Source organism: Alexandromys fortis, unplaced genomic scaffold (assembly GCF_014885135.2).
Source record: "Alexandromys fortis isolate MF-2015 unplaced genomic scaffold, M_Fortis_MF-2015_v1.1 scaffold_12, whole genome shotgun sequence".
In the NCBI taxonomy this organism is placed as follows: Eukaryota; Metazoa; Chordata; class Mammalia; order Rodentia; family Cricetidae; genus Alexandromys; species Alexandromys fortis.
Window position 1 is genome coordinate 17,674,345 of NW_026067937.1, and position 19,632 is coordinate 17,693,976.

The 19,632-nt window shown below is 45.5% G+C and overlaps 1 protein-coding gene across 17 annotated transcripts in view; it reads right to left on the bottom strand.

Annotated features, from left to right (window-relative positions):
- Pard3 (par-3 family cell polarity regulator) overlaps positions 1 to 19,632 on the bottom strand; it is a 482,565-nt gene that overhangs the window by 387,057 nt on the left and 75,876 nt on the right. For all 17 annotated transcript variants that reach the window (XM_050147184.1, XM_050147175.1, XM_050147180.1 and 14 more), the window contains exon 2: positions 4,266 to 4,367. In XM_050147184.1, coding sequence (XP_050003141.1) covers positions 4,266 to 4,367 — 102 coding nt within the window. The remainder of the gene's footprint in view (positions 1 to 4,265; positions 4,368 to 19,632) is intronic.

Here is a 19,632-nt window from a genome sequence, read left to right on the forward strand (position 1 = left end):
TCCTACTAGAATTAAGCAGAAAGAGAAATACCGAGAAAAACAAATTAAGGTCGATAGTTTGAAGACACCCCCTCCAAATCCATCATACAGCCCCCTCTCGGAAAAGCAGCATTAACACTTTCTGCTGAACGTTCAAACTTTTTCCAGCAAACCGTAATTGTTTCTACTAAGATTAAACCATATTCGGGCTAGAGAGATGGGGTGCAGCAATTCAAAGCACTGGCTGCTCTTGTGGAGAGCTTGGTTGCCAGCACCCACAGGGACCCCCGATATCACCCACTCTCCACACCCACGGAGGGGTCTGTTTCTCGAGTGCAGACCTCGTCACCTGAACCACCACCACCACTATTTTCAGTTGTCACTGGAGAGCCAACAAAATAAAGGCTGCTTCGGCTAGCACAGGTCATCAGCCAGTTTCCAGACTTGTGTGGTTCACAGCCCAGAACCCTTTAAGGAAGGGAAGAGCAGCTGGATCCACTTGAGGAGAGACCTTGTTTCAATATCAAAGAGTTTTGATGTAAGCCTTCCGCCTATCCTTTGTCGGAAGGACCTATGGCCTTTACCAGGACAGCTGTACCTTGGTGGGGGAGGGGGAGATAATCAGACTCGTGGGGTCTATTGAACACTAGTTAAACAGACACTGGCATTAGGAGACACCAGAAAGCATCGTAGCCTGCTTAGAGACTTGTGGAGGTCAGGCAATCAAAGGAGCTTTGACAGAAGTCTAAGGTCACAGTGAGTCCAAGGGGTCCCAGACTCATCCTGTGGCTTTTTCCCCAGTGCTAGAGTATAAAATTGGAATAGCTACACTTAGAAGCTGACAGATTTCCCACACTGGCTCCCTGACCTATAGAAAGGTCATAAGGAAGCCACTGGAGTTGCCTCTACCAGAGAACCGTAAGCCAAAACAGTATCACCTCCCTGAAGGAATTGCAGAAATTAAGGCCAACCTCAAAGACTTGGATGATACAGGGGTAGAGGCCCCTGCCACATTTCCCCAAACTCTCCTATCTGGCCTGTGCAGAAGACAGATGGATAGTGGGGAATGACAGCTAACTGCCGAAAACTTAACCCAACAGTGACTCCGACTGCCACAACTAAACCAGATGTGGTGTCTCTGCTTGAACAGATCTGGAGATTGGCACACATCTTTGATCAGCAAATGCTCTTTTTCTTGACAGCCATTAATTGGGACCACCGGAAGAAATTGCCTTCAGCTGGCAATCCCAGTAGTACACCTTCACAGTTTTACCTCAAGGGCATATAACTCCTCAGTCCTGTGTCTTAATTTTATTTTTTATTTTATGTGCATGAGTGTTTGCCTGTATGCATGTATGTAAGTACATATGTATGTGTGTATGTATGCATTATGTATGTATGTACACAAGAGACCAACAGAGGACACTGGACTCCTGGAACTGGAGTTACAGATGGTTGTTACTATCTGGGCTCTCTAGAAGAGAAGCCAGTGCTCACAGCCACTGAACCATCTGTCTAATTTCAGTTTGAAGAGATGTTAATCTTCTCACCCTTTCACAAAAAAAATCACACTGGTCTACTGTACTGATGACTAGACCAGGTGAGCAGGAGGTGGTAACCACTCTGGTAACACAAGCGTGCATCAGAGGAGGGAAAATAAATCTAACCGAAACTCAGGGACTTTATACCTTAGTGAAACTTCTCAGAGCCCAGGGATGTAGGGCATGCAGGGATATCCCTAATATGAAGGACAAGTATCCGAACTTTCCCAGCACCAAAAAAGTAAGGAAGGCTTAGTGGCCTATTTAGATTCTGACAGCAGCAAATCCTTCACTTGGGTGTGTTACTCTGGCCCATTTACCAAGTGACTCAGAAAACTTCTGGCTTTGAGGAGGGCCCAGAGCATCAACAAGTCCAAGCTGCTGTTCAGGCTGCTCCACTGTTTAGGTCATATGATCTAGTAGATCCAATGGTATTTGAGGTGGCAGTGGCAGACAGTGGTCCTTAACATGACTGTGGCAGATAGGGATGCTGTTTGGAGTCTCTAGCCAGCGCCTCTAGGTAATGACAGTGGAAACCCTTGGGCTTTTATACCAAGGTTCTATCACAATCCACTGCTAGGCATTCTCCCTTCAAGAGGCAGCTCTTGGCCTGCTTTTAGTCCTTAATGGAAACAGGACGTTTGACAATGAGCCACCAAATGGCTGTGCAGCCTGAACTGCCCGTCATGAGTGAGATATGATTTGATCCACCAAATCATGGAGATGGATCTGCAGGGCAGCAATTCATCAAATGAACTGGTATGTGTGTGAGACCATGCCCCAAGAGGCGGGAGGGCACAAGGGAAGAAAAGCTGGTCCTAAGCCTATGGTTCCTACTCCTGCTACAATGTTCCAGTCTATCCTTTAGCATTCTACTTAGAAATCTACTTCAGGAATCATGATAGGAAACTAAAACAACAATTACACTTCCTAAAACTTCAAACCTTTTTCTAACACTAACGAATGCAAGGCTTTATCATCATCTGATTCGTACAAGATTACAAAGCAAAAATGCAGTTTACTAATCACACGATTTAGATATGCAAAGCCTTTAACAATCAGATCTAGTGTGGCTTGTTCCTGGTTCTTTGTCATCATGCAGTTAAGTGTACATGGTTTCCAACTGATGAATGACAAACTGTCCCAAGGATCTAAGCACCAACTATCTCAGCCTAGTGGACTTGGACTATACTCTACCCAGCTACTGCAGAGCACACACTATGGATGGCAGAAAAAGAGAGAATAAGGAAAATAAAGGAGCAGAGAGGAATGCCAGAACAGTCAGTATAGCAGTGAATTTCCAGCATTGTGGTTGGGAAAGCACCATCAATTCTTCAGGTCTCCAAAGTCGCTTTCAGCTTCAGAACTGAACCAACACCAAACTAACCACAGTTTCAGGACCCTTCACAGTGCTCAAAGGAAATCACCGAGCGTGAGCCCTGCTAAATGAGAACCCCTAATGGGAGAAATAGCACCCAAGAAAATCATCATCAAACTGCAAACAGGCCTAAAAGATTTGTTTTTTTTTTTTTTGACACAATATGTTACTGGCCCATGGTAGCTACAAAATGACAAACCCTACCATAGCATGTACTGGGAATTCAGGCCTCCTTGAATTTTTTAATACTTGTACCTGCTATGTTTGTTTTCTTGAGATTTCAAGAAACTATGTAGGATTCCTATCCAATTCACAGCAGGCATGATATCAACTACCAGAAACACGGGCTTGAGAGGGCATCAGCAGCTGTGCCCGCCAGCTCAGTCCAGCAACAACACAGATAGAGAGTGGGGAAGACCGCCAGTCACGATGAGCTGAGCGTCCCAACAATCTTGCGGCTCCAGAGCCTCCTAAAGTGGCCTGGCTGGTTAAACACCCATGTGTGAACACTGGAGAGTAATGAGGACCAGGGCTACCTGCAACCACCTCAGCACAGCTGCGGAGACACAGCTGCGTCTGTGGCTGTTGGGCCCTTGTGCAATTTCACTTCAAGCCAAACACAACAGGAGGTGCGGGCAAGAAGCTCTGTGAGCCCCGCCACTCTCATCATCTCAGTGCAATTAAAAAAAAAATCTGCTGACTTTCATATGCAGAGCCCAGCACCCAGTCACACATTTTTATCATGCTAAAAGCTACACTCCTCCCCATTCCCTCCACGGAGTCAGCAAGCATAAACTGGCATGAACCACTATGCCTGCAAAACCAAGACGACCTTCAAGCTGGTAGTGAAGAAACACAGATGAAAGGTGACAGGGGGTGCAGTGGTGGGCAGTTTCATGAGAGGAAAGCACACACGGCACAAACAAAAATGCCTGGACCATGCACAGCCATTCGTAGCAAGACAGTGGCTCAAGGAAGTGAGTCATCATACAGGGCCATCTCTGAGCCAGCACTGAGACCAGAACTGGAAGATGCCACATATCCTACGAGATTAGAAACAAGATCTTCATTGTGTCTGGCAAAAATAAGGGTGGGATGACAAAGAATACTTTGTTGCATTTTCATTGTAAAAGTTGCTGGGTAAAAATTCTAAAGAGTAAGTGTTAAACCTCCAGTGACAGGAGAGTCATTACTGTCCGGCACTGGGCAGTGAGGGTCTTCATGTCTGTTATGACACAGATCAAAAGGGAGTGGGTGGCCTGTGTGACTTTCCACCTGTGTCTCGAGCGCAGAAGGGAAGGGCTCCCCACTGCCACTCTCATCCTGGAAAACTGCCCTTAGAGCAGACTGCCCAGCCATGAACTCACTCTGTCTTTGTCGTCAGCAACATCACAGAGGATGTCATCCAGGTCTAGAATCCCTCCGTCTCCATGCTCCAAGCGATGCACCTGTATCCAGTAGTTTGGATCCTGGACAAAAGAACAGAAATGCCAAATACATTAGCATCACAGAAAGGGAATTCAACAATTTAAACTCTAATAACTTCCTGACCATTAAAGGGGATATCAATAATATTACAACCAATTAAAACTTCAAGCAGGGCTCAACACATGGTAGAGTCAGTCCTCCTCTTCCTCTATGATTAGGTCACTCACACATACTCTTCCCCTTGGCCACAGTCTCAGAAACACTGAGTAGATCAGACTTCCCATTGTCTGAGATACAAACTAGGCAAGAACCCCGACAAAGCAATCTATAGAAACATGTGATTAAACAGCACACATTCTACATCCGAAATGTCACATATTTGTTCATCTACAACTAGCATACTGCATGTGCCGGAGAGTCCATGTGATCCTCTCAAACAGGCCTGAATAAATGGACAGAGAAGCAGACAAGCCAGCACATGGACCAAGAAGGCTGTGTTGGGAGCCTATGCTCCAAAAGGTCAAATCCGGCCCACATGGACATGTGCATAATGAACTATTTAAAGCAACCCATTAAAGATGCAGGGCCTATAGCTCAAAAGTGGAGATGGAGAGAAAGAAGAAAAAAGATACCACTTAAAACTTTGAAATATTAGCCAGGCAGTGGTGGCACCCGTCTTTAATCCCAGCACTTGGGAAGCAGAGGCAGGTGGGTCTCTGTCCATTTGAGGCCAGCCTGGTCTACAAAGTGAGCTCCTGAACAACCATAGCTATAAAAAAAAAAAAGTAATATTCTATATGATGTATTTAAACACGCACACAGACTGTAAGTAATTTGAGAAGGGCACAGTTGACCCTGAACTCCACAATAACTCTGATGCAGATGCTCATATGGAAATACAGGAAACTGTATGCTGTCATGAACTGAGTTCCCAAAAACAGAACTGATACCCAAAAGTCGTGTTAACACTATTTTTTTCTTTCCCTAAGAAGGGATGTTTGACACCATCCTATCTTGAAAACAAAAGATGAGTGTTAGCTTAAAAACAGATTCCACCGGATCTATGAGCCAAGACAATTCAAGGCAGGGTCAGAGGTGAACAGTCTCTGGAAGCTGCCCAAACACATCTCTCACACAGATCCCATAATACACAACACATGTCACAGACAGGGAATTACTTACTGTCCTTATCACTGTTTAGCCAGTGGGACAAGCAGCTCAGACCTTACTAATCAATACTACAAGAGCAGGACCATGCAAACTGCCTCTGTTACTGAGATTTCTATAAAGGGAATGGTGCATCTAGAATGAAAACACACACACCACAAACAGAGATACACAGTACACACACCAGATACATAGACACACATACACAGGCATATACGCCTGTCAGCTCTATGGAAGTCTCTTTCCCAGCACCTCCCTTTCCCAGCCGACCAATGTAAGCCCCACCCAGCTCTAGCATCTCCATCCAGGACTCCTACCTTCTCCAGGTTCCCCCGTCTACCTGCCATGTCTCCTTGTACCTCACTCTGTCCAAGAGATCTATCTGACCATCATGCCCCAGGACAGACAAGAAGTCTCTGTCAAGCCTACCACCAATAATCCTACGCCCACACACAGGAGTAGTCAAGATGTTACATTTGATGTTTTAAAAGCCGTTTCAGAATGATCTGCTTTTACAAGTGCTAAACACATAGTTCTCATCCTCTAATTGATAAATCAATTCTGCAATCATCGTAACCACAAATGTTTTTCAAAGAATTATTGAGAAGAGGCTCAGTCAGTGGCATGCTCTTAAGAACTTAAGTTTGATGGCCAGAACCAGGTAAAAAGCACATGTGTTTCAATCAAAATGCAGAGTTGTAGAGCCCAGTTACAACAGATAAATCTACAAAACATTTGCAGACCTAAGGCAAGGGGAACACTGCCAAGGAGGAAGTGGAAAGATTGTAAGAGTCAGAGGATCGGGGAGTTTGCTGTGAGACCGTCATCTGGCAGTGTCAAAAGCTATGCACATAAAGGATCATCTATGTGACTGCACAAATATGAGCTGAGCAAGGACCACTCCAGTGGGTACGCCAGAGTGGACAAGGACATGGGGCTCCAATCCTAAACAAAGAACTATAGTCAACCGAGGACAGTTGGGAGTGAGAGAGATGTTCTTCCTCAGGGTTTAGCACAATTATTAGCCACTACCAAATGATCATCACTGAAAGCATACATACAAGTAACATATTTCCTGAACAGGTTATATTCAGGAACACACATGTATACATGCAGTAACAAATGTGTGTATGTGTGTGTGTGTGTATGCAATAACAATTAATGAAAAAGGTCATGAATTTGAAGGAGAGAGGGGAAGGGTATATAAGAGGCTTTAGAGAGGGACAAAAGGAAAAGAAAAATGTTATAATTATATATATTCTCTAAAAAAATGTTTTAAAAGTAATCCTAAAAAAGGAGGGAGGGAAACTGATGTTATCCATCCCAAAATTCAAGAATATCCTCTACAAATGTTTCATATATAAAAAATACCTTTAAGAAATCATGCAGTTGTCAAAATAGTGTGCATACATATATAGCGTCTTTTAAAAACATCATGTGTGGTAGTACATGCTTCTAATCCCAGCACTGGCATCAGGAAGACTAGAGATTCCTGGGGCTCCAAAGCCACCCAGCCAGTCTAGCCTAGATAGTGAACTGTGAGTCAATAAGCAACCCTGGCTCAAAGTGTATGGACAGCATGCCTAAGAACAACATGTGTGTTCCTCCAGCTTCCAAATACATATGTGGTACATGTGTAGGCACGGGAACATGCACACACCTCAGGTACACAAATATTTTTAAAATAATCAATATGCTTTTTGCTTCAGGCTCATCTCCCACAATCCCTGAGTAATCAGGCATCCTCCCACCACACTCCAAAAACTGCTCATTAAGTCAGCAGCAGCTTCTGCAGAGCTACATGCAACTGGTCCTTCCTCAGTCCTTGGTCTGCAAACAAAATCTGACACTGCCAATCACTATCTCTTCTCTGAAACAGCCCATATATTTTCTGTATCACCCAATAACTGAGCCAGGCTTTCTGAACTTGAGACTTGTAGACTACACATCAGGAGGGGCCCTGATTCAGTCAGACACACCATATGGTTATGACAGGTATCTGACTGTTATGAACACCTAACAGCCAGGATGAATGAAAACTAGCAAGAATGAAGCCCTGGTTCCATCCCCAGCACCACAGAAAAGCAGGTGTGGTGGTGCATGCCTATAATCCCAGGACTCCTGAGGTGGAGGTAGAAAGACGAGGAAAAGGAGAGCATGTATGTGGTGGCATGCTTGTCTAGAACTGCAGCTGGGGTGCACAGATACGAGACCCATTGGTTAGCAGGTATAACTGAATGGAGGAGATCAGTGTTCATTGGAAAGAAGAGGAGGAGAGTGGATTGAGACAAGACACCCAAGGTCAACCTCTGGCCCCCACAGGAACAGGCATACATCTGTATGTATCCTCACATACACAGGAGCATACACCCCAGGAACAAGCAAACACAACACTGTGCATGCGTGTGTTTGTGCGTGCTTGCGTGCATGTGTGTTACAGGAGAAACTTGTAGCTTGTCTCCTTCCACCATGTGGGCCCCAGGGACCAAACTCAGACAGTCAGGTGTGGTGGCAGGTGAGACTTAGCACCAGTCCAACATGCACAAATCTTTAAAAAATTAAAAAAGAAAAACAAAAGCATCAGCAAGCAGCAGATGACAGTATTCCAGTAGCTTCTCTCAAGAAACCCTCTATCGTGGAAGCCCCCGCCTTGTCTACTTGTAAAACTTAAAAGGTAAGAAAAATGTAACCTTCACAGTACCTTTCTCGGAAAGTATTAGAAGATGTGTTCCAACAAAAGAAGGAATAAGCTATAAACAAAAATGACATTACTTATGAAGCAGACCATGTGAGGAAAGAGAATTCCCTGAACTACAGAGATCACTGGGACACTCACCCCGAATAGTGACAAGAACCCAGAAAGCTGTTGGAGGCAGACATTGCCCCCACTTAGAATGAAGCCACCAAGATCTCTGAGTAAAATGTCTTGGGATGCTATGGAAAGAGCATTCAAAGCACCCAGACCAACCGAGACCACCTTCTAGAGGATGGGGCTAGGGCGGGGTTAGGAGTCAGAACACAGAAGGCTGCAGGTCAGCTCAAAAATGGAAAGAGGGCTGTGCAGATCAGCTACAGGCAGCACTCCACCAGGAAGAGTAGCTTACCTAACCAAGCCCCAACTAAATCTAGTGGAAAGCAGTCTGTTAATAAGTACATGTGTATGAGAGGGAAACACACACACACCAAGACTGGCTCTCTGAGATGGAGGAAAAGGAAAACATATATTGGGCAAGCGGCAGGGTCAACCAACAAAATAGTGAGAATATTTTTTTAAAAGAGTCAAGAAGAATACAAGCAATTTAAGCAGAAATATGCTGGTAGATTCCAAATGAATGGATTTTAAGTCAGAGAGGGCAGGATCCACTCACTGCCATTCTTGGAGTACCGTATGTATACATGTATATTAAGAAACAAAAAAAAATTGAGAATTTCTCTTAATACCACTTAATACTAAGCATACATTTAACCAATTAGCCATAAGGTAATTACATCCCTAAGATAATGAAGTCACCGTTGCTAATGACAGAACAAGGAGAAAACAATTCACTTTTGAAAGCTGGTAGAACCAATCAAAGGAAATAGTCTTCATTCTTGGCAGTGTTGTAACTATGTATCTAAGTGTGCCACTAGCCAGGGCTATAACAATGTATCTATACAAGCCAAGAGGCAGTGCTGTAACTATGTATCTAAGTGTGCCACTAGACAATGCTATAACAATGTATCTATAAAAGCCGCAAGGCAATGCTGTAACTATGTATCTATATAAGCCACGGAGGCAGTGCTGTAACTATGTATCTAAGTGTTTCACCAGACAGAGCTATAATGATGCATCTATGTAAGCCACTAGGCAGTAGTGTAATTATGTGTCTATGGGAGCCACAACAGACAGTTAAACACGGGGTCTGTTTGGGAAGTTATTTAATGAAACATTAGCATTTCAAGACAGGATGTGGCTTTGCCTGATTTAACCACTTTTGCACTTCAGAAATGCACGTCTTTACCATAAACTTAAAGAACTAGTTTATCTGTTTGCTGTGGTAACTCAGTTAAAGAGTAAATCCACTTTTGTTGCCTTCTCAGCAGGGGTGGAGGACATGGATGGTCAGATGTCATGTCTGACATCCAACAATGAAAAGATTTGCATTCTTGTTGGGGAGTGACTAATACTGAATGCATGCGCTCCTCAGGCCCAATACTCAACCCCAAGCCACACCCATGCTAAAGCCTCAACACCAGCCCAGCACACAAGAGAACCACAAATCTCTTGCCCCACAGGAGAGTGTATGCAGTCATGTCTCTCGCTAATGAAAAGGAAAGAGGCAACGGGGAGGGAAGGTAAATTCCACGTTCATGAAAATAACTTTGCATGTCTTGTTCCTTTAGAACCAGGCAGTCTTTAGAACAGGGCACAGGGAAGAAGCTGTCATTGGCATCTTCCCTTGCCATTTTTATAAAGACGGGTATGATAGTCTCATTCCACACCAAGGAGGAGCCAGGGCCATTGACACAGTTTTCATCTCCATTCTGGCAGAACAGGAGCCTTCCTGAGTCAACCCAATCAGATCATAACCTTCCCAAAGGCAGGCCAGGGGACAGAGAACCCAGTAAGCAACTAGACAGGTATAAGCTGTAAGGTGCTTTTTAGAAACATGACTAAAGTGATTTTCCAAAAAAATCAAGAGTCCATGGCTAGGGGAGAGGTGGCTCAGTTAAGAGTACAAACAGCTCTTCCAGGGAACCCAGCTTTGGTTCCCACCATCCAAAGGCACTCACAACTGTTTCTAACTCCAGTTAAAGGGGATCTAACTCCCTTTTCTGGCCCCTGAGGGCACTAAGCATAAAGCACAGTCAAGTAGGCAAAACAGCTATATACATAAAACTGAATAAAATCTAGAGAAGGAAAGTACACCTCTGCCAACCTGAGTACAGCACAGGACACTAAAGACAAAAACCTCTGAAAAGGATAAAGACACTTGTCATATTAAATAATGAGTCGTGATGGGAGTAATGCACAGCAGCTAAGTAAAAGCGCACTCTTGTTTGAAGGGAGGGAATGCCTGCCGAAGTGTGTATGGGTGGGAGTGGCGTACTACAAAAGCACCTAATGGCAGCATTTTTGTAACATGTCGTTATGTGCTTGTGAGGGCATGAGGACGGTGAATGTCATTGGGTGTCAACAGCTAACAAGCTAGGCAATGGGTGAATTGGTGGCTCAAATTCTTTTCAATAAAGAGCTGTTAAAAGTCTGTCCTTTTAAAGTAACAGGGAGGCTCTTCAAGATCAAAAGGGACTACAGAAGCATGAGAGTATACAAATGTGGTTCTAGGCTGAATCTTTGTTAGAATTTTTACAAAGAAAAGTAAATCAGGCTAGGAATGAAACTCAATGATGGAGCTCTGATCTAACTACACAAGGCCCCAATGTCCATCCAAAATTATCACACAATTTTTAAAAGGGTTGTAGCACTGGGGAATAAACCTTTCTGCATGCTATGTGAGCATTCTAACTGACTTACCTGCTTAATATTGAGACATTATCTCACTCAGCTTCAAAAAATGACCTTAAATTTGCTCTTCAGTCCAAGCAGGCCTGCCTTGAACAGAAAGCTGGGATTATAGGCCTGTGCGATCATATCTAATACATTGCAATAAAGTTTAATGCTATCTTGAGGACTGCTTAAAAACCATTACCATAGATTATGTATCAAGTAGTTATTAGAAGTTGTTAATTTTCCAAATTATAATAATGGTTTTGTGAATATTGAAGGAAATAGCCTTCTGAGAAAATGTTATGAAATATTCATTAATGAAGTATCATAACACTGGTTATTATTTTAAAATAGCTAGTTCAAGCTGAAGGAGGGCTCAGGTGGCCTTGCAAGCCAGAGAGCCTGAGTCCAATCCCCTGAACAATGTAACTCTACCAGGTGTAGGGTGTGCTTATAATCCCAGGGCTGAGAAGCAAGAAGGGGAGGACCCCTGGTGCTCTCTGACCAGATGGCCAAGCCTGATGGGAGGGGGGGTGTCCAGGCCAGTGAGAGGCCCTATCAACAGAAGTGGACAAAGCCATGTATGCCACCCAGAGTCATCCTGCATCACACACACACACACACACACACACACAAACAACACAAACACCCATGCATACACATACACACACCCACATACTTGAAACTAGCTTGTTTTCAATACAGATGTAAACAACCATACACAAGTAAGCACCTATGTGCAACATGCATCTAGGAAAATAAAAATCCCCCAAGTCTTTAAACCAAGAAAGTAAACCGAGAATTGGTTATAAAACAAGGAAGAGCTGAGTTTCCCAAGCAGAGAATTCTGAGAAAGCCACTGTCCTCCATGCTGACATAGGAAAAAAGGTGGTAGCATAGCCCTTTCCTGTAGGCAGCAGCTGGCCAGCAGAGTGTGGAGGTGCTGGAGCACCAAGGAGGAGAGACTTCTCTGCAGAGACTGAGCCCAGGGTGGGAGCTGGGATCTGTCCGTGGAGTATCATCATGTGACTTCCATCTGAGCAAACCTCCCATGGCTTAGCCTGGCCAGCTGTGGCAGCTACAGCTAACCCACAACTATCCATGGACTGTCCAGAACAAGCTGACAGCAGAGTAAACGAAGGCAATGGCTGAGTTAATGAGAACACAGGAAGCCGGCCTGTGTAAAACCATCAAGCATGTGAGAGGGGAGGCAGGAGAATGGAAATTTTTACTCAGTACAAAGGATGAAATACAGAACATTACACATGCAGAGCAAGTCATCTACCCACTGAGCTGCACCTCCAGCTTGCTAGTGTGATCTGCGGGGAGAGATTTGATATCAAGTAGATAGATATTTTTAAAGGCTTAATATTGAAAATACCTACAGATGCAGTAAGCAAACATGGGGAGAGATAATGTGGTTGATCTCCAGCTAAGCATGCAGTTTTCTAAAACAAGCTGAACACATCCAATCCATGGAACACTAACAGCAATTCAAGCTTTTGTCCTGGGACTGGAGGTGTGGCTCAGTTGGTAGAAGGCTTGCCTGGCACGCATGAAGACAGCATTCCATCCCCAGCAGCACAGGTAGGAATGGACATGCCAAAAATTCCAGCAACTGGAAAGCGAAGGCTGGAAGAACTTAGAAGTTCAAGCTCACCCTTAGCTACAGGGTGAGTTCCAGGCCAGCATGGTTGGTCTACATGAGACCCTGTCTTTAAAAAAGAAAAAAGAAAATCCCAGACACTCTTAGTTCAAGAGAAGTAACCCCTAGGGTCCCTATGAGTTGGAGGTTCTCTTCCCCTGCCACTTCCGATTTTCCCTAATGAAGTTGATATAATCTTTGATCTAACCATTCCAACAACTGGTGAACGCATTTCTCCCTTCCTAGCCACTCGTCAGTCCTGCTCAGTCCTGTAATTACGGCCACCTCATCTCACTTTGCTCCTGCCCCTTCTGCTACCACAGCAGTCACGGGCAGAGCACACAACACCCTACACACCCCAGCTCGCCTTCCCCCTCCTAGAACTGATCCTCCTGTTCCTCACCGGATGCTGCCACGGCCACATTCTGAACTCCCCTAGTTGTATTCACCTTCCCATGTCTGGTTGGAAAAGCTCCTCTATAGCTTGGTCCTTGGCCCTGGGTACTCATCTAGAACTGACTTGTACTGAAGAGCCTGCTTCCTTTGTGTTCCTGTAGCATCCTGCCTTTCTCATTGGTAAAATACCCAAAGGGACTTTGTATAAGCTTTTTAAAGTGGAGAACAAAGCACTGTGTTATTAAAAAAAAAAAAAAGCTGTATACTAAAGAAATAGACAGACTAACTGTGTAAAGTAAAGAAAAGGCTTCACACAAGTGCTTCTTGGGAGATGTAGTCAGCACACAGCCCTGTGCTTTGCTCAGAGAAGTACACAGTCAAATCTGCTGCTCATCCTTCATCCTCCAGTTCTCCAGCCTGGCTAAGAAGTCACCATTGGTTACTATGTCTTATAGTCCAGACGACAGCAAAGCTGAGGCTGTCCAGACAGACAATGCCCCATGTGGTGGGGAGACCAGACTACAGCTTGGACACCTTTGTTCTCACCCACGGGTTAGCTGCATCTAGGAGTCAGGACACCCTGGCATCTTGCCTCCAGTCCCAGTGAGTGTGAGAGGCAGGATGAGACCAATACTGCCACCCGACAATGAGAGAGACAAAGGAAATACGTGAGGCCCTGGATGTGTAGGGCATCCAAGTCAGGTATTAATTAACAAAGCAGCCTGCAGGACAGCCTCAAGAGTGCCATGGGCAGCTCTACCACCGTAAGCTCCTGAAGAGTGGCATCGGGTGGTACACCCATCTCTCTCAACCCGAGTTCACTGGGTGAAGGGCCACCTGTCTCTGGGCATATCTCTGGGCTACTCTTAAGTCCTCCACTCCATTTTGTATAAGAGATGAAATACTAAGAAACACAACTTGAGGGAAGTGATTACCATCTAGCCGACGGAAGGGCAGAGGAACACCACAGACTTGGAAATGCGAGTCGTTCCCTCCAGGACACACCACCATCTCTTCCTGAAGATCTAGTAAGCAGGTCAAAGGGTCAACATGGGAAGGAGAAATTGAACCAAGAGAAAAACCTTAACCAAGAAAAGGGTCTTTTCAAATTAGAGGTGCAGGGTGAGGGTGGCAATAAAGACAGTGTCGTGTCTAGGAAAGAGCTTGGTGGGCAAAGTGCTTGCCTCAGAATCACAAGGACCTGAGTTTGGTTTCCAGAGGTCATGGCTTTTGAAAGAGATGAGGCACAGCAGCGTGTATTTATAATTCCAGCGTTGGGGCTCGCTGACCAGCCAGCTTAACACACTTGGTGGTCCCAGGTTCAAGGAGAAACTGGCTCAGAAAACGATGGACAGAGCCTGAAAAACAATGTGTGGGGTTGATCTCCGCATCTGCCCCTGTTCAGTAAAGAACCATCTAAGCCTGTGAGATTGATTTCTGCTGGTTCTCTCTCTCTCTCTCTCTCTCTCTCTCTCTCTCTCTCTCTCTCTCTCTCTCTCCTTCCCTCCCTCCCTCTCCCTCTCTTTTCAGATTCAGTATAAACTGTCTCAGAGAGGCTTAAGCTGCTTAGTTTGCAGTTATCCAGCCTTGGTAGAGGAAAGACTTCTCCAGCAGCTTGGCTTTTCTGGTTTTCCAGTTGGATTTATTTATTAAAAATACAAATAATATGCCACTATAAAAAAGAAACTGTCTCAGAGCCTGAGAAACAATATGTGAAGCTGATCTGGGGCCAACACACACACACACACACACACACACACACACACAACCGCCACGACACATCAGACAATATCTTTCACTTCCTGGAGTGTAAAGAAAGAATGCTTTTTGCACTTAGTTGTAGGCTATGATTCCATCAGCATTGGAGTCAAACTGCAGAAAACAAAACAATCCATCAACTCAAAATAGAATCAGGGACCTCAAATAACTATTTCCTCATACACAGCAAAACGGAATCCAAATAACCTCCCTGGGAGATCTTTAAAGACAGTTATCAGCTGACAAAAGAAAATCTACACTCACACATTGACTCCCCAGCCAGCAAAGAGGAGTCCCAATGCAGCAGACCAAAGGGAACTCTCTGACCTTGGAAAGAACACCCCCACTGAAATATGACCCAATCGCAACAACTCAGAATTCTGAGACAAATAAAGCAACCCAGCTCCCTCCTCCCACTTAATCCAAACCCACCCCTTGGCTTATTCCTGAGAAACCGGAAAGAAAACAACAAAACAACCTCTCTCAGATTACGCCATCACAATTACGTAGAAATCCCGTAACCTGGATACCCTAACCAGGACTATATCAAAGGAATACTCCCAAACTAAGGGATGAGGGGAAGAGAGAGAGCATTGGAAGACTCAGCACCTACCTCTGCTTTCCACCTCGGAAGCCTGGGCAAGCAGCGAGCCAACTGTAGCTTGTGACGCTTCCATTCAAACTCAGCCCAGCCCACCCTGTGCCGGCTTGGGGTTGGGGCCCCACAGCACCACATTGTCACAATACCAACGTGGCACCAGGCAGGGAGGGCCCCAGACTGTGGTGCTCTGCATGCAACTCAGAACAGTCCAGGGAGAGTGGCAGGCCTGGGCTCCGAGGTCCCTGAGACTCCCTGAGACTGCTGATGCCAGAGGTGGGGTTCCCTCTTCTCCCACAGGGCTCCTATCCTCAGTCAAGGGAGGGATCTATGATGGTATCTTCAAAGGATTGCCAGGACAGGGATACTCCTTCCTGTGACTGCACCTTCGGAGCAGAGGGAGTGACACCCCTCTCTCTCTCTCTCTCTCTCTCTCTCTCTCTCTCTCTCTCTCTCTGCCCCATGTACCAGGGAAATGGGTTCTCCTCCTACTTAGCCTCGTGAGTGCCTGACTGCGCCTCCTGGAAAGTCAGGCTCTCTCCTGCCCACACCTGACTTCCTGGCACAGATCTACTCTTCCAGACCTGAGTCTTCAGCCCTCTTCGTCTATCCCAGTCCAGGGGAGTTGGAAGGATGGAAGCCCCATGCTGCTGCACAGGCTGCCATCCATAACCCAGACAAATATTTGGGTAACATTCTTCCCCCATTCAGGGGGACTTTGGGCAACAAATAAGTCCTTACCCTCCTGGAGACGGCTCTGCCTTTACTCTCAGCCAAAACAAGGAAATTTTTATTATATTTTATTAATTTTTCATATGTATTTTTCTCATGTTTACAGCCCCAACTCCTCTCCCTGACGTCCCCCACACCTTCCTGTCACACCCCCAACGTCATGTCCTCTTTTTATTATTTTTAATAACTAACCCATCTTAGCCAAATAGTACTGCACACAAACTCCTGGGTATAGGACCATCTACTAGGACCTGGCTGGCCTACCAGGAGCCATACCACTAAAGAAAACTGACCCTCCCTCCTCCAGAAGCCATCAGGTGTTGGAGTGCCAGTTAGAGAACCCCTGCCCTTCCTGTTGGAATACTGGCTGGCATGTTTGGGTATTGTGATTGCAACCTCGGCTGCTTTGAGTTGATGCGTGCCCGGTCCTGTCATGCCTGGGAGGTTCTGTGTTGACCCAATCCTCATACACTTGTTCTGTGTCCTCTTCTGTGATGGTCCCTGAGCCTGGCGGCAATTGTGGCAGAGGTGTCCTGTCTGTGGGCTGATTGGCCTATTAACACTTAGTCTTTTATAGGGGAATCACTCTAAAATGGAAATTTTTAAATAAGGGCTAACCCCACATGCCTTTCCTGAGGAGGTTACAGTTATATATTTAAGGGTATATTTGTAATAAAATTAAAGAAATAGAAAGAGTCTGATTTTGAGAAACAGCAAGGGGTAAGAAATAGGGGAAGGAAAGGAGAGGAAGTGGAAGGATGAATGGATTCTGTAATCATGTTTTAATATTAAAAAAGGGTTAAATTTCTGATGTTTTTTCCTATATTGTATGAATTAGTAAGCTTGCTTTTTATGAACAAGAATGGGTACAACACAACTTATTCATTGTTTTTTTCTCATATTGAACACATGTGGTGATTCTGAATCTTGGGTGTTGTTAATAAAGCTTATTTAAGCATTTCTAAAAAAAAAATGGTTAAATATTTTTAAAAGAAACAGCCTCAACGTATTTCCAGAGAATGATAGCCACAAATACTGGGTAATCACCTACACCAAGGGCTCTAGAAACAGAACCATTCTCCCTGAAATGACACTCCCAAGCGCACTTAAAGTCCCTTATAAAACCCTAGTTGGAAACAAAGAAACAAATTAGCTGTGTAGGAATGCCAAAGGATGTAATTACACAGCCGGTAATTAGGAAACAGACTTCCTCAATGACAACACTGGAAACTGCGACCTTATCAGATCAGGGAGGGAGAACACTGGAGTAAAACAGGTTTGTGAGGCTTCACCATGGAGGTAAACAGTGGAGAGGTGCCAGCCACACAGGAACAGAGAGAACAGGGTGGCGACTTCAGGGGACAGCACCAGAGCAGGGGCTTTACGGGGAGGGGCGGGGCAGGAAGTGCAGTTTCCAGACATGGGTAAGAACAAGGCCTTCGTGGCACAGCCAGAGAGTGGTGGCAATGCCGAGATGACCAGGGCATCCTCGGGGCAGCTGCCCTGTCAGTAACCACCATAAGGCAATGAAACTGCTCAGCGCCCTGGCCCTGCCTGAGCCACTCCACTCTATACAGCACAGCTCTACGATCTGAATGAAACACACTCCCGGAAGATTTTTTTTCCCCTCTCTAAACAAGGATAAATGAGGTAACTGTTATCATCAATACATACTTTAATCCTGGAAACGACTCATAGTGCACAATTTAACTGTGTATCAGGGGCTGGAAAGGTGGCTGGAGGTTAAGAGCAGCGGATGCTCTTTACGAGGACCTGAGTTTCATTACCAGCACCCACCTAGCTGCTCACAACCATCTGTAACTCCAACTCCAAGGCACCGACGCCTTCTTTTTGCCTACTCTGCCACCAGACACACACATGGTACACAGACATACATGGAGGCAGAACACTAAACATATACGATATTAAAATTTAAATAAAATAAACTACCTCTACTGTTTGGCTTCCCTGCTGCTGTGATTAAACACCGACCAGAAGGAGCGTTGGGAGAAAAGGGTTGATTCGGCTTACACGTCCTAACCACAGCCATCATTAAGGGAAGCCATGGTGGGCACCTGGTAGCAGAAGCCACACAGGACTGCTGCTCACTAGCTTGCTCAATTACCTTCCTCACACAAACTAGGACCGCTTCTCCAGGGCTGGCAGCACCCACAGTGGCCTAGACCCCACATCCATTCTTAATCCTTAATCAAGAAAATGCTCCTACAGACTCTCCGACAGACCAATCTGATGAAAGCAATTCGTCAACTAAGGGCCCCTCTTCTCCAGCTCACCACACTACCCTGTCTCTATTGAACATACATGTAAAAGCATAAACACCTGCAGCAACCTGGGTCTGAGCCCTGTGCAACCAGATACAAGGCAAGCTTTCCCAATCTGAGATTCCAGCTCCACTAGACCCCGGCAGAAGACTCTCCAGGTAAAAACAGCAAATGTTTGAAGAACCCCCGCACAGCAACTCCTACCCACCCACCCACGTTCAGAGGACTCACTGAACCTCAGTCACTGCTGGAGATAACAGCATTTTGTGGACACACACCACTATGTGCACAGCATGGGCCAGGCATTGAGTACCGTCCCCAGCATCAACAAAGAATAAAAAAGAATCTATCACCAGTCTGAAAGTGACATCACTTTAGGATGACTACAACCAGTTCCCCTTCTTTCGGAAATGGTAGCAAGCCATGCTGAGCTGGCCCAGGCCAACCCCTGCCGGAAGAGCTCACGGCAGAGCCGTTCATGTGGGAGTGCCCAGTGCTCAGGATCTGGCCAAGCCCTGCCAGAAGAGCCCACGGCAGAGCCGTTCATGTGCGAGTGCCCAGTGCTTAGGACCTGAACCCCTGAGCATCAGCAATGCTACTTTTGTGTTAAAACAACTGTCATGGGAGGTGCCTGCCTGGGACAGCAACAGCAAGCACAACAAACCCACAACTTACAGTAGAACTGGGGAAGCACACAAGAGACCCCAAGCTACAAGGTTTACGTTCTAAAACTGGAAACACTGCATGAATATTTTACTGGAACTCCTCTTAAATGAGTTAAGTCTTTCTGGTTGAAATCTCCGCCCTTTACTGTGCATAACAGTCCCTTAAACACTCCCTGAGTGGCCTGGAATAGCTCTTCCTGTTTATCAAAGGACTAAAGCTGGCCAACAAGACTAGGCAAGGAAACATAACTTGTTTGGCAACCGAGGCCACAAATATGTGCCCAGGAGTTCCAGAGAAACCAGCAGAAGCCACCCATGAGAGAGTGTACATGTGACAGTGAGCGGACCCTCCCTGCCACCTCCAGCGGTCTCTAGCCCATGCCCTCCAACCTCCAGCACGCAGGGAAGACCTTTAAAGTAGTCTAAGTAAGACATGAACCCTGAGCCCAGGAACATCAAGATTTCAGCTCTTGTGTCCCAGCAGCGTAACATGTATGCACCAGTGACTCAATGAGCATAAAAGTTAGCACACAACATATATGACATAAACCTCAGAGTCCATGCACTGGTAATCC